This window comes from Mangifera indica, chromosome 8 (genome assembly GCF_011075055.1).
Source record: "Mangifera indica cultivar Alphonso chromosome 8, CATAS_Mindica_2.1, whole genome shotgun sequence".
NCBI lineage: Eukaryota > Viridiplantae > Streptophyta > Magnoliopsida > Sapindales > Anacardiaceae > Mangifera > Mangifera indica.
Window position 1 is genome coordinate 16,537,710 of NC_058144.1, and position 18,536 is coordinate 16,556,245.

The 18,536-nt window shown below is 39.0% G+C and overlaps 1 protein-coding gene across 1 annotated transcript; it reads left to right on the forward strand.

Moving 5' to 3' along the window:
• The first annotated feature begins 6,738 nt into the window (after positions 1-6,738).
• Positions 6,739-10,538, forward strand: LOC123224022. Its single transcript, XM_044647501.1, has 6 exons — positions 6,739-7,641; positions 8,098-8,585; positions 8,751-8,904; positions 9,127-9,339; positions 9,565-9,762; positions 10,470-10,538. Exons 1-6 carry the CDS (start codon positions 6,739-6,741, stop codon positions 10,536-10,538), a joined length of 2,025 nt encoding a protein of 674 aa, XP_044503436.1.
• The last annotated feature ends 7,998 nt before the right edge of the window (positions 10,539-18,536 follow it).

Below are 18,536 nucleotides of genomic sequence, written 5' to 3' on the forward strand. Positions count from 1 at the left end.
TTTCTGTTTCTTAGAGTTTAGCAAGTAAGCAAGAAAGAACCTCTATTGCATTGATGAAGAGATAGGGAAATAATTAGGTCCCCTTGTTTTAATCCTTTTGAAGTCCTAAAAGAGACCGCAAGCTCCCTATTGATGCAAACTGAGAAGGAGGGCATTGAGATGCACTCTTTAATCCATTTTACAAACTTGGGTAAAACCCCCACAATTTTCAAGATAGTAATAAGGAAATTCTAATCAAGTGAGTCATATGCCTTCATGAGATTAACCTTGATGACACACTTTTTCTCCTTCCCTCATTTATGATAATTGTGCAATAATTCTTGGCAAAGGAGAACACTGTCTCCAATGTTTCTACCATAATTTTCAAGATAGCAGTAAGGAAATTTCAATGAGGATGTTGTCGCAATGATTTCCTTATATAACTTGCTAGAAATAGTAAACGAAGGGATCCTATTCAATTCCAAGTATGAAACATTAATGCTAATAGAAATGCCTTCTTTGCATGTTAACCCTTATGATTAGGTAGAATGTTTTGCATGCATGCAACTGCATGTTTGGTCAGCAAGTTTTCAGAGCCAGCCATGATTTGATCCATTCAATTCAACACAATCTCCTCAATTCAAAAAAGTAACGCAAAAATTAAAACAGAGTAATAAACCAAACACATTCAGAAAGGAAAGAGTTAAGTGTAAAGAGACATTACAAGAAGGATCAAAAGGGTGACGTTATAAACACAATTTGAAAATTTGAAATAATGGACCCAAAAGAAGAAACACAGTGATTTATGGTGCCAGACAGGATATGCAACCACAAAAGAAGAAGAAAACACATGAATTGGGACACCAAACAAGACATTGGAAGAACAACAACAAAGATAGACATAGTAGGAATATAGAAAAATAAAGATGGAAATGGAAAGATGAAACAACACAACCTTAAATTTGTTGTTAGACTCCATTAGGTAAACTAGCTAGATGATTGGTGCCTTAAGGGCCACTAACTGAGAAAAAATCAAACAACCACAATTAGAAATAAGAACTGTAATAAGACATATATATCTTAAAAGACCAAAAAGAGAATTTTGCTAAAAGACATAGAAAATAAGAAAAAAAAAAAAAGAGATTTCATGTGGAAGATGAGTTTCAATGACTAGAAGGGTGGTCAGAACAAAATAATGAGAAAATTAATTCAGAGAGTAGTTAAAGAAAAATTTTAGAGAGAAAGAATCCAACATACATTAGCTAATTGCAAGACTTGCATCACTAGTCCTTCGTTCTCGGTGGGCCTAAATGGTGAACTTGTTGGCTTTTTCAAAAGTACTAGAGGGCTAAGGCAAGGGGATCCACTTTCCCCACACCTTTTTGTCATTGTCATGGAAGTGCTTTCTCGCATGCTTAGTGAACTAAAGGAGAATGCTTGTTTCAGTCACCTTTGGAAGTGTAAGAAAAATAATGTTACACACTTATGTTTTGTCGATGACCTCATGTTATTTTGTAAGGCGGATGTGGATTCCATATTTGTTATGAAGGACACATTAGATTGTTTCCATATATGGTCTGAACTTAGAACAAATCTGACCAAAATTAATCTTTATCTTTCGAGGGTCAATAATTCTGAAGTGGAGCTCCTAAAATCAACCCTAGACATTGAGTTTGGTGCACTTCCTTTTAAGTACCTTGGTGTACCTATGATATCCTCTAAACTAAAAGTTGATGATTGCAAACCCCTCATTGACAAGATTATGGCTGAATTTCATCTTGGAAAAGTAAGCTCCTTTCTTATGCTGGAAGACTTGTTCTCATCAAGGCTATCCTATTTAGCATTCAAGTATATTGGTCTTCAACCTTTATTCTCCCCGCAAAAGTGCACAAGGTAATTGATGGCTATCTTAGAAACTTCCTTTGGAATGGAGACATGACCTCTAGCAACAAAGCAAAGGTTGCTTGGGATGAGATTTGTCTTCCAAAAGAGGAAGGGGGTTTGGGCATTATGAAAAGTAAATCTTGGAACAAGGCTGCTATGATGAAGCATATTTGGAAACTCCTTCAAAGAAGTGGTACCTCTTTATGAGCTGATTGGATCAATGATAATCGGCTTAGAAACAAAAGGTTTTGGAGGTCAAGCCAAATGGCAACTGTTCTTGGGTTTGGAGGAAATTGCTTTTGCTTAGAAAAAGCATTAAAGATAAAATCTAGAAAATTATGGGAAATAGGCAGAATACTCATCTTTGGCATGACAATTGGCATCCTTTAGGACCCCTTATTGATAAATATGGTCCTAGGGTGGTATATGACTCTAGTCTCTCGTTGCATTCCAAGGTTAAGGAGGTGATTGAAGAAGGTGTATGGAAATGACCATTGACGAATTCTACAGCTCTTATAGAAATAAAAAATACCATAATTCCAGCCCCTTTAACTAGTGAAGATATCCTTTGGTGGAAACTAAGTGCCAATGGTCAATTCTCTATCGAGATGGCTTGGAATAGTATAAGGGAGACTAAAGCAAAAGTTCCTTGGCATAATATCATTTGGTTCAAAAGACACTACCCTAGACACTCATTCATTGCATGGTTGGGTATTAAGGATGGTATGAAAACAAAGGATAAATTACATAACCTTGGCATCATTTCAAATAATGTGTATGGTCTTTGCAATTTGGCTCCAAAAAACATGGAACACCTATTCTTTCAATACTCCTACTCAGCCTCTATTTGGAATTATATTGCAGGTCTATGCCTCTTGGATAATCCCTACCAACAATGGGGCTCTCTTGTACTTTATTGTGCCAACAAATGGAAGGGGGATTCTTTACTCCACATGATTTGCAAACTTTGTTTTGGGGCCACTATATACCACATTTGGTGTGAACGAAACAATGTTTTCTTTGGTAGAAGTAAATCCCCGTAAGAAAGGATTATTGCTACTATAAGGGATTGTGTGAGGGCTAGAATCTCTCCCTTCTCAAACATCTCGAGCTCACTCATAAATGACACCATTGCTTCAATATGGGACTTGCCAAGATCTATCTTCCATTAGCTCTTCAAAGTTGCTTGGACATTGAATGTGATGTACTATTGTAACCTTTGACAAATGAGATATTTGTATCTAATATAATGCTTGTGAGTTTTTCTATGTGTGGTGACCTAGTTAAGTTGTTGTAGTGCATGTTGTTGGATCTCTCGATGCCTTAGCCCAAGACTTGTTCGAGGCAAGGCTTTTTTCCTTAACCTGGGGTCTTGTCCCATGGTAAGGCTCTTTTTGGTCTAATACTATATTATTTACCAAAAAAAAAAAATTGCAAGAGTTTCATTTTCATAGGTTTTCTGAATTCTTGATAACATGGAGGCTCTAACACGAGCACAATCCTTGATGGAGTCAATGATTCTTTTCTTTGAAGATCTACCTCTTCCAAACCATATGTTATTTCTCTCCTTCCAAATGAAGTAAATCGAAGCTCCAAAGCTAAGTTTGCAAATGGTATTCTTCAAGCTATCGCTTTTTCAACTTTTAGCTTTGTCTTCTATATGGAAACCCAAGGTTGGGGAGTATGCACACTTAAACAAAGGTTCATAATAGGTTTTCAGATTTGATAACTGAATTCTCATTGAAAGAAAAGATGGTCCATGCTTTCCGGTGCCATCTTGCATAAGCTACAAGTATTTTGGTAGATAAGGTCGATCCTTACAGGATTGTCCTTTGTCATAAATTTGCCTTTGATTTATCTTACACACCCAGGGCTTGTCTCGTGGTGTGCCTCTTTTTGTAGCTTCACTTTTGGTTAATATATGTTAATTACCAAAAAAAAAAAGTGCCTTTTAAACCAAATTAAAGCATACCATGGACCTTTTACTCTTCATTGTCTTCTTTGTCAAAGTTCCTCTCAAGCTGAATTTATGGAGAACTTTTTGTAGCCATGATATGGAGTTTTCCTTTCTTAACGAATGACTCATAGTTGGGTTGGGTGAGGTGGAGGAGGGGGTATTTGGCTTTGTGTTGAAGTTTAGGGCTATGATAAGGGTGCTCGACTTTGAATGAGGGTCAAGTTTGCATCATTTGATTCATTTGGTCCTTAATGGCCTTAAGTTCTCCTTTGACCTCTTCTTTTAATGTCATGTGGGCAAATTCCCAAGGATGAGGAGGTGAGGAGGATGAGGATGAGGATGAAGTTCTTTTATAGGACATTTTTGATAATGACTAGTAGGTAAAGGTTAATGGTTATAAGTATTTAAGGGTTGAGGTAAGTATTGGTAAGTGTTTAGGTTAAGGAAGGTTTATGTTTAAGGAAAATTAAGGTTCTGTAAACAGTAATTTGTAGTGAACAGTAAATTTCGATGGTGAATAGTAGCTTCGGGAGGTAGAAATTAGCCAAAAAATCACACAAACAACCTAAGCTTTGATACCAAATGGTGCATATTCAACCAAACATGCAACAAGAAACCAAAAATCAAAAACTATTTTCACTGTTCATGTGGTATGAGCAGTTTTTTTGTTCTTGTAGTTTAACCAACCAAATCAACTCCAAAACCAACCGAATTCATTTCATCATAATAACAACACAAAGAACTTTCTTTCAAGCTATGGACGTACACAATTGGTGCAGAGTAAGGCAATCAAATTACAAGTAGAATGCAGTGGCAAAATGGTAATTATATTGCAACTCTCTGCCATAATCAAAATTAACACACATACACACTCTAATTTGGATTTCTAAGGAAACATAAAATGTAACCAAGGCATAAAGGAAAGTTCCACCAACCTTGGGGCCTTCCACCACAAATCTTCCACCAAGAATGATTGGATAAAAGAAATAAGAAAGAGAGCCAACAAAGCTTCTTCAAGTTTTCACTCCGAAGGAAAAAAATGCATTTTACAAAGCATAACCACTTTATATGGGAGTAAGTAGCGGCAAGATATATGTGTACATAGACTTTTAATAAAATAGTTCACTCTAGCCCTTAATTCACTCTAAGCCACACAAAATAAGTCATGTCATACTTTAAATAAATGTAATAGGACAAAATGTTACTATTATTCCATAAAAAGTGGGCTCTTGTCTCCACCAAAGCTCTCATTTCATCCAATTTCGTCCAACTCTCCCAATTGGGCTTTGAGCACCTTTTTGGGCTTCAAAATGGAGTGATGGATGGTTGTAACTTCACTTGGGCTTCAAAGAGGACTTCTTGGATCTTTAAGACCTATTAGATCATGAGAATTTTGGACTCTGTGCAGGCTGGTTCTTGCATAATTTTAGCTAGGCTCTCATCATCTTTCTTTCTTTTCCTCCCTCCCTCTTCCCTCATTCGCCAATTACCTTTTTTAGTATGGAGTCTTCTGGTCAAGAAAAGTCTACTGAAACTCCTTTGGTTTCCGTTGGTGTTAAAGATAATAAGGCTCCTTGGAGCTCCCTCTTCGCCCCAAAGGAGTCTTGTACTAAGCTGGAATATTATGAGCCTAAAGGAAGAGATGCAAAAGGGCATGTGTGTGTTGCCCCTCCACTAGAAATTGCGGAAGAGGGTGCTGCAAAATGGAGAACCTGTGCGGTGGGTTTCTTCCTTGGCAAAAGACCTCCATTCTTGACTGTTAAAAGAGCACTTGAGAAGATATGGGCATCATATGGACTAAGTGAGGTTATGACCTCTGGCCAAGGAGTTTTTATACTAAAATTTCAAGACATGGATGGAGTCTCTAGAGCGGTGGAAGTAGGACAGATTACAATTGGTGGACAGCCGTTTATAGTTCGGAAATGGACCACAAACCTTCCCATGATGATCAATGATGTCAAAAAGGTGGCTATATGGGTGAGATTGTATGGCATTCCACTTGAGTTTTGGTCTCCAAAAGGACTTAGCTACATAGCAAGTGCCATTGGGAATCCTCTTTATATGGATGCTGTTACGGAAGGAGGGACAAGATTAGAGTTTGCACGGATATGTATTGAGATCAAAGTGGATGCGGAATGCCCGGAGACTATCAACTTAACTCTTCCAAATGGTGAAAACTTGGTGATCAATGTAGAGTATAGTTGGAAACCACTAAAATGCAATGGGTGTCAATGCTTTGGACACTCCACTGCCAATTGTCATTTTGCTCCGAAACATGAAGGTAGCACATCTTCATGGAAAAACCTCAAGGTTGGGGATGGAATGATAACAACAAAGAAGCTAAATGGGAAAGACAGTAAACTAAAGGTGGCAAACGGCAATGACAAAAAGGCCAAAGGTAAAGGCGTGGAGTTTCATAATTTGGGGGGAAACACAAATAAGAACAATAGATATTCAGCATTAGCCAACCATGAGTCCAATGAGCAAATCAAAAGGAGCACAATGATGGAAGAAGAGGTCAATCCGGAGAAAACCAATGAAGAAGTCATTTCGGCAGGAAAAGAAAAGTTGTATGAAGCTAGCACTTCCAAGAGTAGTCAAGTTACAACAGCAAAAGGGATAGATATGGAGGTAGAAGGAGCTAGTACAAATGGGGGAGAGGACTTGGTAATTGAGGGCTCTCCAACAATAGTCCCATTCGGAGGAAAACTAAAGGTGGATGAGATGGATTTTAGGAAGAAGGAAATGGATGAGAAGACTAAGAACTTGGGGAAAAAATTGGCAAAGCTCAAGAAAGCTAATTCCCCTCCACTATCATCCAAATGACAAAGATAGCTTGCTGGAACATTAGGGGCCTCAATGCTCCTATCAAACAAAGGGAGGTAAGGCACTTTATCAAGCATAATAACATTGAAATAATGGCTGTGTTGGAAACTAAAGTGGGGAATGATAGATTAAGTATAGTGAATGGTAATATTTGGAGAGAGTGGGAGAATGCTAATAACAATGATAGTCACCCTAATGGGAGAATTTGGGTAGGATGGAATAAGGATACTATCAGTTTTAATGTCATTGAGAAAAATCCGCAATTCATACATGGGGAGGCTTGGTTAGTAGAGGAGAACTCTCTTATAGCCTTAACTATAGTCTATGGGTATAATCAACCTATGGAAAGGAGAAGATTATGGAAGGAAATTGATAGGCTCTCCAATGGGATGGGGAACAAACCGTGGCTAATAATGGGGGACTTTAATGCAATTAGGGGTCCAAGTGAGAAAATTGGAGGAGTGTCATGGGGAGATACTTATAGTGATGACCTAAATAAGTGTTGTGAGGAAGCAAATCTAGAAGATCTTCGGTACATGGGAAACCAACTCACTTGGAGTAATTGTAGTGAGGGACATAGGAGGATAGCATGCAAGTTGGATAGAGCCCTTGTAAATGAACAATGGAAAGATGTTTTTGAGGAATCCTTTGCCATGTTTCTTAACCATTCCATCTCTGACCATTCCCCATGCATTGTGACGTGTGGAGGTGGTGTAAGGAGGAGGAGGGTCCCTTTCAAGTTCTATAACATGTGGGCAACACATGATAATTTCCTTAATATTGTGAGGGAGTCTTGGCAAGAGGATGTAGAAGGCAGCCCTATGTATAAGCTCATCAGCAAGCTCAAGAGATTAAAAAAGGTTCTTAGGAGGCTAAATAAGGAGGGGTTTTGGAGAATTTCAGAGAAGGTGGAAGAAGCAAAAGGAAGGCTGGAGGATGTTCAAAATAGAATTCAAAGCAGCCCACTAAATGAAGATTTAGCTAAGGAAGAAAAGGTTTGTTTGGAGAACTACAAAAATCTAAGTGAAGCTGAAGAATCTTTAGCTCGCCAAAAAGCTAAAGTTCATTGGCTTCAAGAAGGAGATCATTATTCCAAGTTTTTCTTCAAATGTATCAAAGCCCGTAGGAGTAGGAACTCTATCAATGGGGTGTGCCTAGATGATGGAACCTTTGTTAGTAATATGGAGGATGTTAAAGAGGAGTTTGTGAGCTATTTCAAAAAGGTCCTTAACTCCACGGTTTCATGCAATTCCAATGTAGAGGAAATTCAAAGGCTGCTTAATTTTCAAATAGAGATTCAAGAGAAAGAAAACATGATCAAGGAAGTGGGGGAAGAGGAAATCAAATCCATTATCTTTGCCATGGACAACAACAAAGCTCCGGGTCCGGATGGGTATGGAGCCTTCTTCTTTAAAACCACTTGGGAGATTGTGGGGAATGATGTGATCAAGGCAGTCCAGCACTTTTTCTCTTCAGGCCATCTTCTCAAGGAGGTAAATTGCACTATCTTAGCTCTTGTCCCTAAGGTTGCTAACGCTTCAAGGTGTATGGAGTATAGGCCGATAGCTTGCTGCAATATAATCTATAAGTGCATTTCAAAGATCCTTGCAAATCGTCTCAAAGCCATACTTCCGAGTTTCATTGATAAAGCCCAAGGAGCATTTGTGGGAGGAAGGTGCATTGGAGAGAATATTATGTTGTGTCAAGACCTAATGCATAATTACCATAGAGTGAGCAAAGACAAGAAGTGTGCCATGAAGATTGACTTATTGAAGGCATATGATACGGTTCATTGGGACTTCATCCTTGCTATTCTTGAAGCAATTGGTTTTCATGGAAAATTCATTGGATGGATTAGGAGCTGCATCTCAACCCCCTCTTTTTCTTTGGGAATAAATGGTGAATTGGTGGGATTTTTCAAGAGTTCTCATGGGCTTAGGCAAGGGGACCCTTTATCCCCTTACCTCTTTGTCATGGCAATGGAGATCCTCTCACGGATGCTTGGAGAACTCAAGAACATTCCTTCTTTTGGCCATCATTGGAAATGTAAGGAAAACAACATAACTCATTTGTGCTTTGCCGATGACCTTATTTTGTTTTGTAGGGCAGATGTTGAATCGCTTACTCTCATGAAAAGTTCCCTAAAGCTTTTTCATGAATGGTCCGGTCTCCAAATGAATTGCAACAAAAGCAATATATACATCTCCGGATTACCCCAAGAGGAGAAGATCAAGCTTGCGGACTCTATCAATGTGGAGGTAGGAGAATTGCCTTTCAAGTATCTAGGAGTTCCAATAACTTCTTCAAAGCTTAAAAGAAGTGATTGCAAGATGCTCATTGATAAGATTGTGGGGAGAATTTATTCGTGGCGGAATAAGTCCTTATCTTATGCGGGGAGATTGTTACTTATCAAGGCTGTCCTATTTAGCATTCAAGTGTATTGGTCTTCTATATTTATTCTTCCTTCAAATGTACACAAGGAAATAGATGGAATATTGAGGGATTTTCTTTGGAATGGTGCTGCCATGGATGGAAGAAAAGCAAAAGTTGCTTGGGAAGAGGTTTGTGTGCCTAAAGAGGAGGGAGGTCTCGGCATTATGAGGTGCAAAGTGTGGAACAAGGCTGCCATAACAAAGAATATGTGGAAGATCCTCCTTGATAAGGGGAACTCACTATGGGTGGAATGGATTAAGGCAAACAAGCTTAGAGGAAAAAGTTTTTGGGAGATCAAACCCAATAATGAGAGCTCATGGGTTTGGAGGAAAATTTTAAAACTTAGGGAACAAATGAAAACCAAGTTCAAGAAAGTCATTGGCAATGGGGAAAACACCTTTCTTTGGCTTGATAATTGGCACCCATTAGGACCATTAATGGACAAATTTGGGAACCGGATTATCTATGATTCCGGAATTCCTAAGCATGCTTTAGTAAAAGAAGTCATTGATGAGCATGGGTGGAAATGGCCAGCAGCGAATTCTTGCCACCTCATGGAGATAAAGGGAGCTCTCCCTTGCTGCCCAATGGGAGGGGAGGATGCTCTAACATGGGTTCCTAATTCTAATGGCAAGTTCACAATCAAATCGGCATGGGAGATTATGAGGAGTAGGAAGGACAAGGTAAGTTGGCACAATATTGTATGGTTTAAAAGGCATTTCCTAAGACATTCATTCATTGTATGGTTGGGTATTAGAGGTAAACTAATGACAAGAGATAGGTTAGCAAGAATTGGCCTTATTTCCCACAATGTATGCCCATTATGTAAGGTGGATCCGGAAAGCATGGACCATCTATTTTTTAGGTGTGTTTTCAGCTCCCAAATCTGGAATGGAATGCTCAATCTTTGCCATCAACAAATCATGTATAGCTCATGGACTTCAATGATCCCGGAATTAGCAAACAAATGGAAGGAAAATAGCTTCAAGAATATTGTGAGTAAGCTTTGCTTTGGGGCAGCCGTGTACTACATTTGGAAGTCTAGGAATGATACTTGCTTTGGAAGAGCCGGATTACCAAGGGAGAGAGTCCGTATGCTTATTCAAGAAGGTGTTAGAGTTAGAGCTTCATGCTTGAGAAAGGTTACCAAGTCTAGAGAAAATATGATTCTTGCAAACAATTGGGATATTCCTCATACAATCTTTGAATAGATGGGGTGGAGTTGGCTTGTAGTATGTTTTGGTTTTGAGTTGTAAGGTCTTGCTTTGTGTTTTGTAGCAATTGGTTGGTAGGTAGGTGCCTCGGCATAACCAAGGGACTTGTCTTTGGTATGCTTGTGAGTTGTGTTGCTTTGTGTTTGTGATGTATCTTTGGTTTATTTGTTCCATAGGTTGAATGGTGTGAGCGTTTGTTGTCTCGGCATAACCTAGGGGCTTGTCCAAGGTATGCTTGTGTTTAAGCTTATTCTAGGGGTTTTGTCCTAGATAGGCATTTGTACATCTTTCTTTGGTATAAAATTACTATTACTTACCAAAAAAAAAATTTTGGATCCAAGTAATAGCATTGCACCCATAAGCAAAGGTGGGCCAAGGTGGAAAAAGCAATGAATCTTTGGGCTTGCATGGAGCTAATTCTTCATTCTCAATGGTAGCTTGAGCCAAATGGAGACTTGGAAGCTAGAGTTGGAGAAGTGGTCGAAAATACATCACTTCTTCCCTTATCTTCAAAAACTTCCTCCAAACCCAAGAACTATCTCCATTTGGTCGAATTTCCCAAAAGCTTTTATTCTTCATTATGTAGTTTTTAATCTAATCAGCCTAAAAAGTGTTACCATTTTTAGAGGATTTTCCTTATGTGCTTGATCATGGTTGCCTTGTTCCATAATTTTTTTTTGGTTATTAAATAAATTCTATTAACCAAAAGGAGTTACAAAAAAGGCACACCATGGGATAGCCCCCCGAGTTGTGCAAGGCAACTAAAGAAGGAACAACAAAAGCCAAACTAATTAACACAAAGTCAACCGAAAAGCATCAAACATAACAAGCAAAAAACAAAGGAACTTGAGCCCTCAAAAGTTACACCTTCAAACAAATATGTTGTCTAAGAGATCCCAATTTTGGGAATAGAGAGGTTTTCACCAAAAGCCTCCACGTTCTTCAAGAGAGTTGCTTTTTCTCTAACAAAAGTTTTGATAGTAGCAAGGGTACCCACTTCAGTCATTTTACCTTTCCCAAAGCAAATGTTATTTCTAACCATCCAAATGTGGTAAACCACGACTTCAAAGGACATCTTGCTTAGAATGCTCTTCATGTTATCCTTCTTCCACAATCTAGCTTTGTCTTCAATAAACACATTCCACGATTGAACTACATGAACCTGTAAGCAAAGCCTAAGGAGCTCTTTCCAAATTAAGATAATAAAGTCACATTTAAAGAAGAGGTGGTCCATATCTTCCTTCTTTTGATTACACAAGGTGCAATTATGGTGAGGAGTTATGCTAAGCCTATGAAATTTAACTATAGTCATGAACTTCCCCTTGATGGCAAGCCAAGTGATGAAAGAGTGCCTAAGGAAGTGTCTTTTGAACCAAATTAAGTTATACCAAGAAACTTTGTCCCTCTTTTCCCTCTTGATCTTCCAAGTTGATTGAATAGAGAAGTCTCCATAAGTATTCGAGAGCACCAAGATGAATTTTCACCATCTAAAAGATTAGGAATGGAAGTGTTCTTGATCTCCATGTGGTACACCAAATTAGAGGCCAACTTCCAATGACCATGGTGAATAATATGCTCGACTATAGCACTTTTAGGGAACTCCCAAATCATAGATCACTCTATTGTCAAATCTATCATATAAGGGTCTAAGAGGATGCCAATTGTCATGCCAAATGAAGGTGTTATTGCCATTACCCACTATCCTCTTTATGAAAGGTTTCACAGTCTCTTTAAGTTTCAAAAGCTTCCTTCAAATCCAAGAGCACTCACCATTTGGCTTGATCTATGGAGGTTGATCCACTAAACCCATAAGAGCTACTATCCCTATGGAGAATTCTCCAAATGTGCTTAATTATAACTGTCTTATTCCAAGTTTTGCTTCTCATAATGTTCAACTCACTTTCACTCCTAGGAATGCAAACCTCCTCTCAAGCTAACTTAGCCTTCCTAAAGTCCAAATCAACCCCACTTTAAAGGAAAACTCGGAGTAACCTATGAATCTCCCTATGGATGCACACCTGAAGGATGAATAAAGAAAACCAATACACTTATATGCTGAAGAGAATGGACTTGATAAAGATGAGTTGACTTTTTTTTTTAGTAAGTAATAATAAATTTATGCCAAAGAAAGGATATACAAGAGCTTATCTAGGACAAAGCCCCTAGATTAAGCTTTACACAAGCATACCTAGGACAAGCTCCTAGGATATGCCGAAACAAACAAGAAATCTCTAAAAAACAAACAATGGATCAAAGAGATCCAAGTATACATCTCAAAACAATCACTTTAAAGGGAAACACCATACTAAGCCTACTCAAATATTGAATGAGGGATACCCCACTTGTTTGCAATTGACACATTCTCACTAGATTTATTCACTTTCTTCAAACAACTTATCCTTACTCTAACACAATCTTTTATAAGAATTGTGACTCTCTCCTTTGGAACTCCACCTCTTCCAAAACAAATATCATTCCTAGCCTTCCAAATGTGGTAGACGGTTGCACCAAAACACACCTTACTCAAAATATTCTTGAAGTTGTCCTCCTTCCATTTGCTAGCCAATTCCTCAATCAAATTGTTCCACGACATGAGATTAAGGTGTTGATTACATAGGTTAAGCACTTCATTCCAGATTTGGGAACTAAATGCACACCTAAAGAAGAGATGATCCATGCATTCCGGCTCCTCATTGCACAAAGGGCAAGAATTGTGAGAGATAATACCAAATCTCACTAATTTATCCCTTGTCATAAGTTTGTCTCTAATACCTAACCAAACAATGAAGGAGTGTCTTAGAAAGTGCCTTTTAAACCATACAAGCTTGTGCCAAGTAACCTTCTCCCTTCTAACTCGAATTACCTCCTAAGTCGATTTGATGGAAAAAAAGCCGCTAGATTTGGGGGACCAAATTAATGAGTCCTCTCCACCCATGGGGCAGCATGGGAGAGCATCCTTTATTTCCAAAAGGTGACATGAGTTTGCCACCGGCCATTTCCACCTTTGCTCCTCAATAACTTCCTTTACAAGTGCATTCTTAGGGATACCCGAATCATAGATAATCCTAGGTCCATACTTATCCAACAACGGTCTATGGGGGTGCCAATTGTCATGCCAAAGAAAAGTATTTTCCCCATTGCCGATGATCTTCTTAAACTTGGTCTTCATTAGTTCCCTTAGGCCTAGGATCTTCCTCCAAACCCATGAACTCTTACCATTAGGATTTATTTCCTAAAAATATTTGCATCTTAGCTTGTTGGTTTTAACCCATTCCATCCAAAGAGAATGCCTCTTGTCCATGAGAATCTTCCACATATTCTTTATTACAGTAGCTTTGTTCCAAGTTTTGCTCCTCATAATACCTAAGCCACCCTCCATTTTAGGAACACATACCTCATCCCAAGCTACCTTGGCCTTCTTACCATCCATAGAAGCACCACTCCAAAGGAAGTTCCTTAAGATTCCATCTATCTCCTTATGGACACTTGATGGGAGAATAAACATAGATGACCAATACACTTGAATGCTAAAAAGGACTGCCTTGATAAGAATGAGCCTTCCCGCATAAGATAAGAATTTGCTACGCCATGAGGTAATTCGCCCAACAATCTTTTGAACCAGCAGCTTGCAATCACAATTCTTAAGCTTTGATGAAGTTATTGGCACACCTAAGTACTTGAAAGGCAACTCTCCCACCTTCATATTGATTATAGCCGAGAGTTGATTCTTCTCTTCTTGGGAAATCCCGGAAAGGAAAATATTGCTTTTATTGCAATTCATTTTGAGCCCGGACCATTTATGGAAAACTATTAGAGTTTTTTCCATGAGGGAGATCGAAGGATAATCCACCCTACAAAACAAAATAAGATCATCGGCAAAACAAAGATGTGTTATATTATTTTCCTTGCATTTCCAATAGTGGCCAAAAGAAGGATGGTTCTTGAGTTCCCCGAGCATACGGCAAAGTATCTCCATTGCCATTACAAAGAGGTAAGGGCAGATAGGATCCCTTTGCCTTAAACCATGAGAACTCTTGAAAAAACCAACTAATTCACTATTAATCCCCAAAGAGAAAGAATGAGTTATAATGCAACTCTCAATCCAGCCTATAAATTCCTCCGGAATACCAATTGCTCCAAGAATTGCAAGAATGAAATCCCAATGAACCATGTCATATGCCTTCAAGAGATCAATCTTCATAGCACATTTCTTATGTTTGCTTACTTTGTGAAAGTTATGCATAAGGTCTTGGCACAACATGATGTTTTCTCCAATATTCCGTCCACCCTCAAAGGCTCCTTGAGCTTTATCAATGAAGTTAGGGAGGATAACTTTTAGACGGTTTGCAAGGATCTTGGAGATACATTTATAGATAGTGTTGCAACAAGCTATAGGCCTATAGTCCTTGCACATAGAAGAGTTAGCCACCTTAGGAACAAGAGCAAGGATAGTACAATTTACCTCTTTAAGGAGATGACCCGAGGAGAAGAAATGCTTGATTGCTTTGATCACATCACTCCCCACAATCTCCCAAGCTACCTTAAAGAAGAAAGCACCATATCCATCCGGCCCCGGAGCTTTATTATTGTCCATTGCAAATATGGTGGATTTGATTTCCTCCTCCTCCACTTCCTTGATCATCATCTCTTTATCTTGATGCACCATTCGGAATGTGACCAGTTTTTGAATTTCCTCAATGCTTGATTTGCAAGAATCCGTGGAGTTGAGAACCTTCTTGAAATAGCTTACAAACTCCTTTTTAACTTCTCCCATATCACTCACAAAAGTCCCATCATCAAGGCACACTCCTTTAATAGAATTCCTACTCCTTCTTGCCTTAATACATTTGAAGAAGTACTTGGTATTTTGATCTCTTTCTTGTAGCCAATGGACCTTTGCTTTTTGGCGAGCCAAGGATTCTTCAGCTTCACTAAGCCTTCTATAGGTTTCCAGCCATGTTTTTTCTTCCTTAGCTAACTCTTCATCAAGAGGGTAGATTTGGAGCCTATTTTGAGCATTTTCCAGGTTATTTTTTGCTTCCACCACCTTTTCAAAAGTATTCCAAAAGCCATTCTTATTTAACTTCCTTAAAGCACCTTTTAATCCCTTGAGTTTGTTGACAAGATTGAACATAGGGCTGCCTCAAAATCCTCTTTCCAAGCCTCCCTTACAACATTGAGGAAGCTTTCATGATTCGCCCACATGTTGTAGAATTTGAATGGGATCTTTCTCCTCTCTTCACTACCCCCACAAGTCACCACACAAGGAGAATGATCTGAAATGGAAGGATTGAGAAAACTAGCAAAAGAGTCCGCAAAAACATCACTCCAATATTCATTGACAAAAGCTCTATCCAATTTACATGCTATTCTCCTTTGCCCTTCACTAGAATTACTCCACGTGAGATGGTTCCCCATATACCTCAAGTCATCTAAATTTGCCTCTCTACAACAATTGTTTAGATCATCACAATAAGAATCTCCCCACACAGCCCCTCATATTTTTTCATTAGGACCTCTAATGGCATTGAAATCACCCATAATTAGCCAAGGTTTACTTCCCATCTGATTTGAGTGTTTAATCATTTCCCTCCAAAGAGTTTTCCTCTCCAAAGGTTGGTTAAACCCATACACTATAGATAAAGCCACATGGGTTTTCTCCTTCTCTAACCATGCTTCACAATGAATGAATTGGGGAGCATTTTCTTTAATGTCTATTCTGATAGCTTCCTTATTCCATCCTACCCATATTCTCCCATTAGAGCATGCTCCATTATTATTTTCATACTCCCTATCTCTCAAAATATTACTTGTCACTCTTGATAGATTATGAGACCCTACTTTAGTTTCTAAAACAGCCATGAAATCAATATTATTCTAAAGAATAAAGTGTCTAACCTCCCTTTGCTTGATAGGAGCATTAAGGCCCCTAATATTCCAGCATGCAAATTTGGTCATTTGGAAGAATGGGGAGGGGAATTTGCTTTTCTTTGTTTTGCCGATTTCTTCCCCAATTTCCTAGTCTGCAAATCAGCATCCTCCTTCCTAAAGTCCATCTCATCCACCTTAAGTTTTCCACCAAATCGGACCATTGCCGGAAAGGCTTCTTGATCCATGTTCTCCATATCACTCAAATTCAAACTTGTGTTTATGGGAGATACTTCACTCTCCCGTGCACTTACACCTACTGCCAAGGGAGGACACAGGTCTTTCGATGTGCTTGTTTCACTTTCAGACCTCTTTTCTTCCATATTTGCATCACCTGCGATGTTCCCATGCATTACTACCTGATTCGGCTTTATTTTATCTTTTTCCAGCTCTTGAGACTCCTTAATAGCCAAGGCAGAAAATCTATTGCTCTTATGCATTAACACATTCTTCACCATAGGTTTTTGCAACTCCCCCACTTTGTCTTTGGTTTTCTTGTCATAGCCTTTTGTTACTTGGGCCATTTTATCTTCCCATGATATCTCGTAGGCAACACAAATCCATCCACCTCCTTCAAAGAATTACGAGAAATTGTGTCATTACCTTGTTTAAATGCTAAAGAGCAGCTTGCTATGGAGTGTCCAAAACATTGGCATCCATTGCATTTTATTGGTTTCCAAGCATATTCCACATTGATTACCATGGATTCTCCATTTGGCAAAGCTAAGCTAATAGCCTCGGGGCATTCCGAATCCACCTTTATCTCAACACAAACTCTAGCATACTCCAATCTTGTCCCTTCTTCAGTAATGGAATCCATATAAAGTGGATTCCCAATTGCACTTGCAATGTAGCTAAGTCTTTTTGGAACCCAAAACTCAAGGGGAATGCCATACAATTTAGCCCATATTGCCACCTTCTTAACATCATTAATCACCATAGGGAGGTTTGTAGTCCATTTTCAGATGAGAAACGGTTGTCCTTGTATGGTAAGTTGTCCCTCTTCCACGGCTCTTGAAGCTCCCTCTTTATCTTGAAACTTTAGTATAATCACACCTTGGCCCGAAGTCATGACATCAATAAGGCCATATGCAGTCCACGTCCTCTCCAGAGCTCTCTTGACCATCAAGAATGGTGGCCTTTTGCCAAGGAAAAAACCTACAGCACAAGTGTTCCACTTTATTGCACCTTGCTCAGCAACTTCTTGAGGAGGTGCCACACAAATTCGCCTTTTAGAGTTTTTCCCTTTAGGTTCAAAAAACTCCAACTTTACATTAGACTTTTTAGGGGTGAAGAGAGAGTTCCAAGGAGCCCTCTTCACCTCCTCTCCAGCCACTTCCGCATGCTCCACCAAGCAAGGGGGAGAATTAGACGCCTTCCCCATAGCAGGAGAAACCATACTATTTTGCTGCAAGGGTGTGGCAACCAAGAGAGAAAGACGTTGCATGGGAATAATAATACAATGCATTAATCAAGAAAAAACAGCAAAGAGGAGAACACAATAGCCAACGCACACTAAATCAGGAAATAGTTTACTGGCCACGAAAAGCAAACACTACAGCTTACACCAAAGAGGAAAGCTGCATTAATGACACAAGGTATAGCCAATTTGAAATTTGAATGAGCGCTCCAAGAACAAAACAAGGAGGAAGGAGGAAGCTATAAGCTGGAAATAAACAAAGAACACAGATACACGGCAATCAGCTTAAGTAAAACAAAGATGGACATTCGAAAGTATGGAATAATGTAAAAGAGGAACAAAAACAAAAATTAAATGTAGAGAAAACAAGAAAGGTAACACACAAACTAGAAGAAACTAGCTGAATGGAAATAAGAAGAAGACCAAAAGAAAGTAAACTAAGAGGAGGGCACCATGAGAGGAGGCACCAGCGACCAGTGGGGTCTCCGGACTGGAAGTTGTAGCCGGAAGGGCCAACAACCAAGGGGAAAGGTTGACGAAATTTAAGGGGTTCAAAAAGAAGTGGGGGAGATTTTAGAGAGAAGGGAGAGCATTTTCTGGAGTAATGGGGTGGATCTTCAAGATGAGTTGACTTGTATAAGAGAGAAATTTACATCTCTATGAGGAAATCCTACTCAAAATTTTATCAATAAAAGGCTTGCAATCGATTATCTTAAACTTCTTGGAAGTTATTAGAACCCCAAAATATTTGAGGGGACTCAATATTGATGCAATCCACTAGCTGTTTCTTTTCTTCATTAGTGACACCTGAGAGGTAGAGATTACTCTTGGAAAGGTTGGCCTTGAGGTTAGATCATTTTTGGAACCGATTAAGCACTTCCTTCATGAGAAAGAT

What these genes read in the sequence shown, in the direction of transcription:
- LOC123224022 (XM_044647501.1), top strand. Translation starts at nt 6,739, where the DNA reads ATGGCTGTGTTGGAAACTAAAGTGGGGAATGATAGATTAAGTATAGTG. An exon ending in CGGACTCTATCAATGTGGAG is followed by an intron (nt 8,905 to 9,126) that starts GTAGGAGAATTG and finishes AATGTACACAAG; the next exon opens with GAAATAGATGGAATATTGAG. An exon ending in TGAGGAGTAGGAAGGACAAG is followed by an intron (nt 9,763 to 10,469) that starts GTAAGTTGGCAC and finishes TTTGTTCCATAG; the next exon opens with GTTGAATGGTGTGAGCGTTT.